The sequence below is a fragment of the Lutra lutra genome, chromosome 15 (genome assembly GCF_902655055.1).
Source record: "Lutra lutra chromosome 15, mLutLut1.2, whole genome shotgun sequence".
In the NCBI taxonomy this organism is placed as follows: domain Eukaryota; kingdom Metazoa; phylum Chordata; class Mammalia; order Carnivora; family Mustelidae; genus Lutra; species Lutra lutra.
In genome coordinates, this window is record NC_062292.1 from 35,435,179 (window position 1) to 35,448,765 (window position 13,587).

General features: G+C 51.0%; 1 protein-coding gene across 1 annotated transcript in view; it reads left to right on the forward strand.

Annotated features, from left to right (window-relative positions):
- PLXNA2 (plexin A2) overlaps positions 1-13,587 on the forward strand; it is a 212,532-nt gene that overhangs the window by 128,271 nt on the left and 70,674 nt on the right. The window contains exons 5-8 of the mRNA XM_047704244.1: positions 3,905-4,005; positions 7,628-7,751; positions 9,482-9,635; positions 10,525-10,621. Coding sequence (XP_047560200.1) covers positions 3,905-4,005; positions 7,628-7,751; positions 9,482-9,635; positions 10,525-10,621 — 476 coding nt within the window. The remainder of the gene's footprint in view (positions 1-3,904; positions 4,006-7,627; positions 7,752-9,481; positions 9,636-10,524; positions 10,622-13,587) is intronic.

The following is a 13,587-nucleotide window of genomic DNA, read 5'->3' on the forward strand; positions in this document are numbered from 1 at the left end:
CCAGGCCCATGCCTTGTTTTGTCACAAAACCTGCTCGGGACGCCCACCCAGAGCCTCACGGGCCCATAGAAATGGAACACAAGCTGGAAATGCAAGCCCTGTGTAAAATGTTCACTTTTCTAGCAGCTACATTTTTAAAAGACAGAGGAAAATTAATAGTAGATTTTATGTAACCCAGTGTCTGAAAACTTTCATTTTTAACCTGTGTCAATAAAAAAGTATTCATGTGATACATTTTTTTTCCATACAAAATCCTCAAAATCCAGGGTGTCTTGTGTCCTTAGAGCACCTTTCAATTTGAACCTTCCACGTTTCAGGTGCTTATAAGCACAGAAGCTAGTGGCTATCACATTCGACACGGCAGACATAAAAGTATTTTCTCTTTGCTCTGAATCCCCTCAGCATTCTTACAGTGCCTTAGAGCACACATCACTCTCTTGTCTTTTCACTGCTGGTCTGTTTGCAACTTGAAGTTGATGGCTGTGTCTTAAGGTGCAGTTGTTTTCATTCCCCTGAAGTGCCTAGCACTGGCCCTTATCTGTACGTAGGGGTGTGATCAATGAATCAGTGACTATGGGTTGATGAATGAATACAGGAACTCGTGAATATGGGAAAGACAGAGAACCCACAGAAACATCTGACATGGAGGGTCTCCTGCCAGTCCCGGTGACATTTCTTGCCTCTGCTTTGTGCCTGCCCAGTAGATCTTGGAGGAGGGGATCATTCAAGTTTTAGAACCACCCCCCACCCCAGAAGTTTCCTGTTTCACTTTGCTCTTCAACTCAGTGCATTATAAAAAAAGAGAGCGAAATTCCCACCAGGAGGGCCCAGGAAACAGGAAAAATAGTTGTGCTATTGGTTTCATGTTTGGAGAAGAACAGGGTTCTCACTATCTCCGTGGCACTTGGCGTGAAAGTGGGCTTTGTTGCTGGAGACACTGCTCCCATTCAGGGCCGTCTTTCCCAGCTGCTGAGAGCCGGGCTGTGTTTTGACAGACGGGCCGAATGCAATGCAGACAGTTGTTTTAATTTCCAGCCAGATGCAGACATCACTCACACGGAGCCCGAAATCCAAGAAAGGAAGGCTGGGTCCTGGGCTGCAGTGGTGCCCAGGCCTCAGGGGGCGCGTTGGAGGGACCTGGCAGAAGCCCCCTGGTGTTGTGGGGCTGCAGAGATCCTGGAGGGCTGAGAGGTCCAGGCCCAGGAGAGGCAGGCTTTCAGAAAGGTGCTCCTTGGAGGAGTCACAGGCCATAAGTCAGCGAGGTCAACGTTGTTTCTTAAGGCAATGTAATGATGCCAGTGGCTGGTAGCAATGGCGGGATGGTCTCTTCTATTTATTTATTTATTATTATTTACTTATTTTAAAGATTTATTCATTTATTTGAGAAAGAGAGAGAGCTTGCGAGCCCGCAGGAGCAGGGAGAGGGGCAGAAGGAAAGGGAGGGAGAGAATCATCAGCAGGTCTTCATGCCCATCACAGAGCCTGACGTGGGGCTCGATCTCAGGACCCTGAGATCATGACCTGGGCCAGAATCAAGAGTCAGACGCTTAACCGACTGAGCCCCCTGGCACCTCTGGATGTTCTCTTTCGACTATACCAAGTCGTTCGGGGCAGGAATCGTGAGCAGACTCAAGGAGGAGTTAGGTCAGCTGCGAGAAATAGAACAGAGTGTGAAGGACAAAGGCAGCCTCCCTCTGGGGGCAGAAATCCCTCTCCCAGCCTTCCAGACACCTGTCACCTTGACTCACTTTCGCATCCCAGTGACAGGAGTTCCTTGCCAAAGCGAGGGCTGAATGTTATTGGATGACCTTGACCTTCCTTGGCTGGGCTCTCCTGAAACTTTTCACCCGTGAGTCCTGTTGTGGCCACACAGTTGCCCTTCAGACACTGGGAGGGCACCTCAAGACTCATCTCTCTGGATGTGAACAAACATCCCAGGTCCGTGAGCTGCACCCTCAGACGCCGTGTGGGGATCCCGCCCCGCCCTGACCACTCTTCCATGAAGGACTCTTGGTTGAACAGCACCGCTCTTGGAGTAGAGACCTGAGCGGGGCACTCCCTGGTGTGGGGCGGCCTTTCTCTACCCTGACTCCCTGTCTGTTCCCGCGGCCCAGGGACAGTTCAGCCCCTTGAGCTGTTCTGTCATCCATCAGGGCACACCACAGAAATGGCTTCAACTCACACACTCAGGTCTGGTACCTGGGGGCTATTTCAGACCGGCCTGCACTCTCCCAGGACCAGTTTCTTAAACTGAATTGCCAGATTTTACTATCATCCTTCCTGCATTATTTTTGTGATTAAAAGGAGGTTAGGACTGTTTAAAGCTGATCGTGTCCATCCACTTATAGAAAAGCCTTGTGATGCGTTATTAGGTGTTAGGATGCGGTAAGAATGGGGAGCACCCAACCAAAAAAGGGAGCCTCCCGGAATGTGTGCACGAGACCTCGTCTGGCCCCAGCGTATGTTCCATGACATCTCACCCTGCCCCAGCCAGGCAATACCCTTGAGTTCTGCTGAACTTGTCCTTAATGACCTTTGCTTGTGATAATGGCTCATTGTGCTATGCTCTGCACCAGCGCTGTCCTCCCCTGACTCAGGCTTTCTCCAATGGCCTCTCCAATGGCCTCTTGCCCCAACACCTTGTCCTGGGCACCCCTCCTCTACGGTGACGCCTGTCCCAGGCTAGGAGCTCCAGCTTTGCAGTTACCAACTCCCCCTGGACTCTGAGCTCCGTGGGGCAGGACCTGTGGACTGATGGCTAGTATCTCCCTCTGACGTAGCACTGGAGCCTCGCTGTAGTGACAGCTGATAAACATTTGCTAGATAAGCGTGTTAAGCGTGTTAAACTTCTCCCCATCCTCTCAGGAGCATGCTGTGAAAGTGTCCCCAGCAGATCCTTTGTCCCTCTGCCCGAGGCAGAACAGCGTGCGGCTGGCCCCCAGGCTGTGTGTTTGCACTTGGTTTACACATCCAGTGGGTGGGGGACCTCTCTGCCCTGATGAAGGAGAACCCAGCCCCAGCCCAGCAAATGGCTTTGCAGCCCATCAGCCTCCTGCCCCAACCAGCAGCGGTACTGAGCATTGCAGATGGAAGAAGGCAATCTTCAGACCCCTTTACCTGAATGTCACACATACTGGGCAGGTGGTGGCCTCAGGTCCACACAGGCCCATCTCAAGGCCCTGCAGGGCCTCACAGGGAAACTGGCAGGAGCTCGCTGTGGCTGCACCCTTGGGGTGGGGGGCAGGGACTTGATCTGTAAATTCCCACTTTCCCCAGCAAGATGGAATCAGGCAGCTCATCTCTGTGGATGTTCCCATTTAACCAGACTTTTCAAAGGATAGAAGATTTACTAGAAAAAATTGCATGCAGACATCAGAGAATGGGATAATTGGATCCAGGTGGTATGTTGGGTTGGATGTAAAGAGACTGTGCCATATGATGAATGTTATTGGATAGGAAAAGTTTCTCCTTCTCTCCCTTTTCAAATGTGTTCTGTGCGGGCAGAGTGTCTCAGCCCAAGCCCAGCTGAAAGCCCTTCAGAGACAAGTTGGTGGCATTCAATGGGCTTTCAGCAGAGGTCACCATTTTCACGAGCCTGGCCAGCTCTCGAAGGACTTGAGTGGTGGGCAGACAGAGAGAGGAAGATATGCTTCTGCCCCTGGTGAAGGCAAGAAGGAGCCTTGGGCTGGCCACCCCCAGAAACACATTCCCCTTAGCTGTAACCCCACCTTGCGCCAGGCAAACAGATGAGAGAGAGGCCATTGATTCCCCCGCCCCCCAGTGTCACCTCTTTATGGGCGGTGACATTGCAACTACCCATGGGAGTAATGTAGATGAGTCTGAACACACATCAGCCAGTCCTCACTCCCTGATCTAACTTTGCTGTCTTTCTTCTCTCTGCCAGATCACCAGGGTCCCCGTGGAATCCTGTGAGCAGTACACAACTTGTGGAGAGTGTCTGAGCTCGGGGGACCCTCACTGTGGCTGGTGCTCCCTGCACAACATGTAAGTTGGGGATCGTTCCAAAAAGGAGCCTGGAATGCAGATGACCAGGTGCTTTCCTGGGACTGTTGATGAGGATGTGACCGGGGTTTCCAGGGTGAGAGGAATTTCCAGTAATTCTCATCCAGGTTGGAGAGCAGGAAGAGAGGCCGCAGGCAGGTGGGGGTCCTTCTTTCCCAGCATCATGCCTTTGCCTTTCATTTCACTTCCAAATTCTGCCCTCCTGGCTGCTCCCTAGTCTGCACCTTGTCAACACTGGGAAGGGTAGTGGCACCAGAAGAACTCACCAGGGAAGCTATAGCATTCTCTCTGCTTCCCCAAAACCTCGTCAGTGCATCCTGCTACCTGCCGCCCGAGTGCAGATGGCAGTGCTCCAGGGTGGGTTTGGGGGTGGGGGATCTGGACTCCAGTGAGCTGCTGTGTGATCCTGGATGGTCCGCTGACCGCTCTGGGCCTCACTCCCCCAGCGCTGAATAAGGATAATGCCTACCTCTCAGGTACACTGTGGGGATTAAATGAAATAATAAAATGCTTTGCAAATAAGGAATCGCAGAATAGGCTGTACAAATCAAAGTAATTATTATGAACTCTGAACCTTTGGGAGGACCCTTCTGGCCTCATTAATTCATGATTTCAAGAAGTCTGTGTCTCACTCTCACTAGCCTCACACCCCTATTCAGATACACCCGGCCCCTTGAATACCAGCTCAATAGAAATGCAAAATCACACTTAAACTTCCTAATTCGAAGGGCCCCAGAGGGAGAGAAGAGGGTGAAAACCGAAAGGCAGAAGCTGGCTAGGAATTCTGTTCCCCAACGGACTTGGAAGCTCCCTGGCTCGCCGCCAGCCGGCAGAGCATCTCCATGCAATGAGCGGGGTTTGGGGTGGAGGCGGAGGCGGAGGGCCAGAGTTCAGGGTCCTGCACAATAGCTCTTGGCTTCCCGCCTCTGTGGCAGGTGTTGCAAGGCCTAGGGAGGGAGGGAGGGAAGCAGGCGCCTCACAGATGCAAAATCCGGACTGGATTTGAGCCCACAAATACTGGGTTCCCGGCTTGGGTTTGGAGGTAAGAGGCTGTTCAAGAAGTTTTGTAGAAAACATTCCTGCGGGGACAGTGAGTCGCCGTGTAGGTGAGACAAGGGGTGCAACTGCTGCTGAGCACTGGAACAGCTGATGTGGCCACCCCTGTGTTTCCCCTCCGTGGAGCTGACCGGCCTCTCTCATCAGGTGGATTTCTTCCTCATCAGGGACCCTGAGGGCCACCCGCCCCCTGCACAGTGCCCAAGGCTACCTGCCCTCTCCTCGGGCCATGGGCAGGCCCCGCCCACTCCCTGCTCTCTGCTCTGCCCACCCAGCCAGGGTGCACCGGCGCTTCTCCCAGGTGGAACATCCTTTACAGATGGGGGATTGTCATTGATTCACCAGCAAGGACAACCGTGTTCCCCAGCTCATGCTTGAGCCTACTGATCTGTCACAGTGCTGGAGTCTCCCGGCGGCCTCACACCACTCTGTCTTCCTCCTGTCTGGGTGGGCTGTGGCTTCTAGAACCCCTGAGCCGCCACATCAGGATAGATTGCCATTTCCTCCGTCCTCTGAGCTCCTTACCTGTGGCGGAGAATCCCTCCCACCTACGGGGCACGCCTCTCCCTCCAGCCTGTCAAGAGCCCTTGGAAACAAGCTTTTTCCTCTTCGTGCCCAGAGCTTGCTCCTCTTCAGTCCCCCTCCTGGTCAGCAGGCCCCCTGCCGTGCCCTCGCACCTGCCACTCCTGGCCTGCCTGGGTGGGAAGGAGTTGATGGGCCCAGTTCCAGTTCCCAGGCCCGCACCCAGGACTGTAACAGAGGCCCAGGGAGATTGCTGAAGAGGCTTTAGGTCTGGGGGGGGATTTGAAACCTTCCTGTCTCTTCTGTGTGCCTGGCTCTTGCAAGTGTGTTATTGTCTCCAAGGCTATTTATCTCTGTTAGGGCTGTTGCCATAAATAGTATGATAAAAAAGAGCCATTTCAGTGAGTCAATGAGATAAAGGCCCCAGTCAAGAGCTCACTTTAGAGCTATCTTAAGGATTCACTTAAACCTCAATAATTCTTTTCTTTGACAGCATTCATATTTAGATCCATTATGTGCCTGGAAAGGAAGCAGGGAGGGGCGGAGGAGGGGGAGGTAGTGGGGGGGGGGAATCACTGCGTGATTGTGGCATCTTGTGGTATGTCGGGGGGATTTGACTGGAGAAGCACCAGCCCTGGAATGTGCTCGCCTGTGACATGGGCGGCCAGCAGATGCCCCGCTCACAGGCATCCCCGTGCCCACCTGCCGCCCCAGGGCAGAGATGAAGCTGTCCGGAGAGACGGCCGGCCGCACAGCTTTCTGACGGAGGCAGCCCCCCCACCCATTCACCCCAGTCTGCTTCTCTGTCTCCAGGAGTTATTTCACAGTGCAGATATTTATTTAAGATACAGCATGTGACAGGGAGACCATCTCAATGAATAAAACATGGTCCCTGCCTTCAGAGAGCCATTAGTCCAGCCACAGGATCACCTGCAGGCCATCCCACACAGTGAAGACCTGTCCCATCTTGGACACCTTTTAGGGTAGAATGATAACATTAATAGTCATCATCATTAACATTATTACAAGGGCTGAAAAGTCATTTTCTCTTTTTTAATGAGTTATTTATTTATTTGAGGGAGAGAGCGCATAAGAGCAAGGGAGCAGGAGGAGTGGCAGAGGGAGAGAGAGAGAGAGAATCTCAAGCACACTCCCCACTGAGCACAGAGCCCCACCCAGGGCTCCATCCCAGGACCCCGAGATCATGACCTGAGCTGACATCAAGAGTTGGGTGCTCAACCAACTGAGCTGCCCAGGTGCCCCCAAAAAGCCATTTTCTAAGTACTCATGTATTTAATCCTTACGCCAGCCCTGTGAGGTAGGGTATTATCACCATCCTCTCCATTTTATGGTTAAGGAAACTGAGGCATGGAGAGAATAAGGCACTTGCCCAAAGGGACACCATAGTATGCAGTGGGCCTGGAGGGAGGAGGGAAGCTTCCAGGCAGCAGGGCCCCAGAGTTCACATGCTTAGCCTCTTCTGGGCTACCCCTCACATTCCCCAGATTTGCCGCCCTTGCTCGCCACACAACCTGTAAAGATGCTATCTATCAGGAGCTATTCTTTTCTTTATTTTTTAAAGATTTTATTTATTTATTTGAGAGAAAGAGACAGAGAGAGCGACAGAGATAGCTAGAGAGAGCAGGAGCAGGGAGGAGAGGGAGAAGCTGACTCCCCACTGAGCAGGGAGCCTGACATGGGGTTCAAACCAAAGACCCTGAGATCATGACCTGAGCCAAAGATGTTTAGCCAACTGAGCCACCCAGGCTCCCCCAGGAGCTATTCTTTATGTCTAAACTGTACCTCTCATGTTGGGGGTGAGTCCCACTTCCTCTTAGTCTGTGTTTAACTGTGATCAGGACCATCTGGGAGTCACCCAGGCCCTCTGGGCTAAATGAAAAGCATAAGGAGAAGACAAGCCAAGAGCCTCAGAGCAGCAAACCGCTCTTAAAACCCCCAGGGGACCGTGGAGCCCAGCAGATGGGTCTCAGAGGCCTGACCTCTTGTGAATGTGTGTCCCTGGCAGGTGCTCCCGCAGGGACAAGTGCCAGCGCGCCTGGGAACCCAACCGATTTGCGGCCAGCATCAGCCAGTGCATGAGCCTCGAGGTGCAGCCCAGCAGCATCTCAGTGTCTGAACACAGCCGTCGGGTAAGGAACGCCTCCCAGGGGCCAGGGGGAAGGTGGGGGTGGGTGGCCAGGGGGGTGGGGGGCCGCACAGAGCACACACGTGGTGTGCGCGTGTTCCTTCAACACGTGCACGTGTGTCTGTCACTAGATCTCACTTTAAACACTCCAAGGAAACGCTGTGTTTATAGAAAACCAATGGTAGCTCCTATTGTAAAGGGCACAGTCATTCTCTGTACTCCCTGCAAACTCATTACCCATTGATCTGTTTTGTTAATCTAGATTCTGCATTTAGTAACAAACATCTACAACATAGTGCGATCCAATACTAAATAACACATTGTTTGTTACATGCTCTGTTTACATTCCTCCACTTCATGTGGTTTTTCACACAGACCTTAGAGTTGCCTCTGTGTGTGTGTGTGAGAGAGAGAGAGAGAGGAGAGACAGAGACAGAGACAGAGACTGAGGCTTAAGTCACAGTCAGTATGTACTTAAAGAGAATATTAAAGAGACTAAAACAGCCCTAACCACCTGTCGAGGTACAACCCCAAATATTTGATGTCCTTAGGCCCTGCATGATTATTTCATTCTGAAGGTTTTATGAGCATTTACGGATGTTAATTAGTTAATGAACCTTCCAAGATTTCTGTTCATTCATCCCCACCAGGAGGCTTTGGCTCCCATGGAGCCGAGGGAACAAATAGGGGAGTTTGTACCTAAGTCTCTTGGCCCCATGGAAACGAAACTGGGGCAGGGATTCAGCAGCAAACAAATGTTTGGAGAGGCTAGGTGACACTCACTGTGAGTGAGAAGCCACGGCAAATAAATAGAGCCAGGTGTTGGTGGGAAGACAATGGGAGACCTATGTACACTGTGGCTCCCGACTTGGAGGCTGGCGGGGGTGGGGCGGGGTATTGTCGCCATGCACACTTATGGTCACCCCCTGTTACTAGAGGAAGCCAGGCGCATTTTTTACCTATTGTGTCAAATATCACTTAGATATTCTATTGTGTTGTGAACACTCATTTCTGGCGCTCAGTGTATTTTTACCATTCAGAGGAGGGTATGCAAACTTGAAAAAGCTGGAAAGTGCTGGCCTAGATCATTGGAACCCAGAGGTAGCTGCTGACATCATCTGAGCTCTTGGTGTCCACGTTCCTTGCTTTCTCTGGTCCCCACAGTTCCTTGGGAAGCCACCGCCGTACTGGGCAGGGGCTATCAGCAAGCAGGGCACCTAGGGTTGGGAGCACAGAGAGGCAGAAACTCTAGGACACTCGCCATCCTGATAAGCAGCCGCTGAATCGTAGCCAGGGAGAGGGCTAGCTGTTGCCCACCAACCCGGTAACCCTCCAGACTGGTAAGCCAGCGTTACAGCTTGTTTGCTAAGGGCTCAGCTCAAGACTTGCTTTCCAGGGTCATGGTTTCATGTCAGAATGACAAGAGTAAGAGGAATTTTGGTACCTTTCCCTCTAGGGGCCTTCACCCAGTCCTTTGTGAGGCTGGCCAAGACTGAAAACTAAACTCAGTGATATTAATAAAAGCCATCAACTCTGCACTCCAGTAATTATTCTGTGTCAAAGCCAGAGGACCACTAGACCAATGTCCTTCCTTAGATATGAGCTCGGGGGACATGAGTCTGCAAGCAGGCCACAGCAGGACCAGTCCTGGAGCCCTGGCCCCCAGAGACCCTAGAACTCTCTCCTTCTGTCATGTCTTCTCTTTCCTCCTGAGGCTTTTTATTCCACCCACAGCTCAGCCTAGTTGTTAGTGATGCCCCCGACCTGTCTGTGGGCATCTCCTGTGCCTTCGGGAACCTGACCGAGGTGGAGGGACAAGTGTCTGGGAGCCAGGTCATCTGCATCTCTCCAGGACCCAAGGATGTCCCGGTCATCCCTCTGGATCAAGGTAAGAAGTGTGTGCCGTGGGAGTCACATGCCAGGGGCTGCCCTACCAGAATGGTCAAGAGTAGGGGCGCCTGGGTGGCTCAGTCATTAAGCATCTGCCTTTGGCTTGGGTCATGGTCCCAGGGTCCTGGGATCCAGCACCATATCAGGCTCCCTGCTCAGCGGGAAGCCTGCTTCTCCCTCTCCCACTGCTTGTGTTCCCTCTGTTGCTATATCTCTCTGTCAAATAAATAAAATCTTAAAAAAAAAAAAAAAAAAAAAAGAATGGTCAAGAGTAGAGTGCCCAGGGGACGGGGTGACGCACAGAGGGCAGAGGGGGCGGGGTAGGAGTGCCAGCACAAAAGTTTCCTGACCAAGCCTTCATATCACAGATGCTAACATGGGCTTATACAGCTCGTTTGAGCCTGAAAAGCTAATTGTCATGGCCCAAAGCAAAATTCAGGAAGAAGGAAATCCTTTGCTCCCATTTGGGTTAAGTCTGCCCATGTGCAGAGAGTTTTCCCAGATTTCCCTTCCCTTCTAGGAATGACCGTGGCTCTAGCCAGTGATTTCCAGTGGGGTTCTCCCCATGGAACTGGGGGCTTGAGGGGTTCAGGCCCCATATTTCCTGAAGTCTTTCGGTAACTGAACATGCCTCACCAAATCAAGGGTTTCCGTGGGGTGTGGTTCATTCCGTCTCCAGGGGGTGGGAGGGTGGTGGCTGGGTCTCAGTGATGGGTGTCTCAGCAGGACCAAGGGGACCCTCTTGGGAGGCGATGCCTCAAGCAGTTTTCATCTACCATCTATGCCCCAAGAGAACCCTGGACCGGTTTAATGGATTACCCTCAGATTCTCCACTGGGCCCCCAGGTTGTGTTACCCTCTCCTTTTTTTTTTTTTTCCTACCCCCAGACTGGTTTGGGCTAGAGCTACAGCTGAGATCCAAGGAGACAGGGAAGATATTTGTCAGCACCGAGTTCAAGTTCTACAACTGCAGCGCCCACCAACTGTAAGCACCCACCGGGCGGGGGCCTTGCCCCGGGCATGGATACAGGTGTGGGGTTCTCGCAGCTCCAACGTGCTGGCTTCCCCTCCTAGTCTCCCCCGGGGCCCGGCATACGGTCTGGGACAGAGTAAGCTCTCCATAAACGTTCCTTTTCAGTTCTGTTCGGTTTATTCTGTTATGTTAAACAGAATGGCGCTCACTGTCCAAGCCGCTGACCTCATCCAATCTCCCTTGCCTGGACCCCCAACAACCCTGCCCCCAATTCTCAAGCTTAGACAGTAAACAGAGAGTTTGATGTGAAGACGAAGGTCACGGTCCAAAGACCCTAAGACCAGTTGGTGGTGGCTTTGAACGGAGAGATTGACAATGAATGTAATTAGATGCATGCTCCATGTCTGAGTCCAAGAGAGACTCGAAGGTAGAAGTCAGCTATGCACACAGCTACCCCCAGAGGAGGACAGGGTATAAAGGCCCCAGGCTGGGAGGGGGAGAGCCGACTTTAACTCCACTGTGGTCCAAACCCAGCCTTCAGCTTTTCAAAGAGGAGGGAGAAACCAGACCAAACTGGCAGCCCCTAGAGGGGCTTGAGTAGGCCCCAGCTGGCCTCGCCAGCCATGTCCAGCAGCAGAACGCTTACCAGTGGTGCCCACAAGCTATGAGCTTCTACAGTGGGGCAGGAAGAGAGACCCATATTTAGTTTCTATCTATCTTCTCTGGAAGAGAAGCTGAGACTCCTTCTATACCAACTGGGAACTCTATACCTTCTGGTTTAGAAAGAGGGAAATGGGTCTCTATAATAGGGCCTCATAAAGGCCACTGGACCAGTGACCCAGGACATTCCACAAGGAGAGAGATCAAGCAACAACACCACATCAGAAGGAGCCAGGAGCAATCATTAGGGATAGTCTATGGACCTGTCCGTCCCATTTCCCAAGACAGGAATAAACTGAGGTCTACATAACTCCAAGGCATCCTGTCTGTAGGGTCCAGGCTGTGGACAAGATGGGCTCAGCAATCCACATGGGGAGAAGATTTGTGTGCCACTGTACCTGAAAGCCATTAAAAGAGACCAATGAGCCAGTCCTCCCGAGTCTCCCCTTCTCTGATCTTGATTTTTATCATGGGAATCAGCTGCTGAAACTCTAGGATCTCCACAGTAGTTAAGGAAGGAGACATAGTTGAGCCCCACTGAGGTAAGTCAATAGATGTAATGAGAAAGACAGGACAAGTGATAAAAGTGGCCTGGGACAGGGGCAGGGCATAAGTACAGAAACCGAAATAAACTAAATCGCCCACTAACTACTGCGTCCCTATCCCAGCTAACCCCGCTGGGGAAAGTGCAAGTGTCTTGGTGAAAGAAACTCCCCACCTCCTTCTCAAACTCCAGCACAGTGGTGATGGAATTCATTGTTCGTGAGAGCATCCTCATCTCCAGGGCAGTTCAGTGTGATGTCACCACTTTGCGTTGCTATGGCAACAGAAATGCAGTCACAGGCAGCAAGTTTTAGCCAAAAAAAAAAGTAATAAATAAATAAATAAATAAATAAATAAATAAAATAAAACAAAACAAAAACAAAAACAAAACAAAAAATACCCAATAATAATTAAAAAAAAAAAAAAACCTACTCCTTGACAGCAAAGATTCCATTTTATTGCCGAACACTATCTTACCCTGTTCTACTCCTGGCATTCCTAGCAAAAAGTCACAGAATCAAGTTCAATCCCCTGGTTTTAATATGGTAGACTGAGACCCACAGGGATAAGTGCTGCAGCGAAGGTCACAAAGTGAGCCAGGGGAAAAGCCGGGCTTAAAGCCCATCTCATCTTTCTTTGTCCAATTTCATTATTTACTTGCTGAATCCTAAGATATTAGCAAGAACCAGTCGGTGTGGCCCAAGATCAGAAACACAGCCCCTTTGGGCATATCCGGAAGGGGGTAAGACTGATCAGCACAGGGAGGAGGAGGTGTAGATGGGCTAATGCACCCAAAACAGGGTGACAGTTTAGCATGTCACCCCCGGATGGAGACCCATCCACCAAAATGTAAAGAGAGCGGCCACCAGATGGCGCCAGATCGCAGACCCAGCTGTGTCCCTTCCAGGTTGGTCTAGTTGTCAGAGGCTAGATGGGGGGGAGCTGACAAGGAGCAGGAAGACCTACCCCACTGACAAAACCCAACTCCATTATAATGGTCTGGTCACACACAGCCCCCAGGTAAAACTAGAGGGGAAGAAGCGCTTACCCTGGCAAGAAATGCATGCGACACCCCCATACTACTGCTATGCTCCCCTACTTAGAGACTGAGACAAATTGCCATTTCATGTTGTTATATTGTTAACTCCCCCAAAGCCCAGAAACACATGTGATTGCTCTAGTCTTTGACACTCAAATGTGACTTAAGAGCTGGAAATAACAGGTAATTTGAGCACTTGAAAGTAACACATTTAACATTGTACCTTTCGAAACCATTTCCTACACATTATCGTGTTTGATGCTAAACAGCCCTGTGGAGCAGACAGGAACGTTTTATGACAGACAGATGAAGAACTTCCAATGCAGAAAGTGAAGTGACTTGCTCAAGGTGACCCAAGTGGCAGTCCAAGCCCGGAATCCTATCTGCCCCATTTCTATCTCCGTGCTTTTCTGTCTTATGTCTTATGTCTCATGCCTTACAAGTGGTGGGATGCTGGTAAATATTTAATAGCCAGAAATCAAGAAAAAACCCTAGTATGTAGTATTTGCCAGTTTCTAGGGTGTAAATACTGTCTCCATGGCTGATTTCAAGTTATTAACATGATGCCGACCACTTGCAAAATTCCTAGAAATGTAAATAATCAGCTCTCCTGAGCCGATGCAGGCCAGCTCTCACACACCACTGCTCTATAAGTTACATTTTTTCCACTTTAGACTCTTTTTTTTTTTTTTCCAATTTTCTGGTCCTATGAACATCTTCAAAGGAGATTCCACAT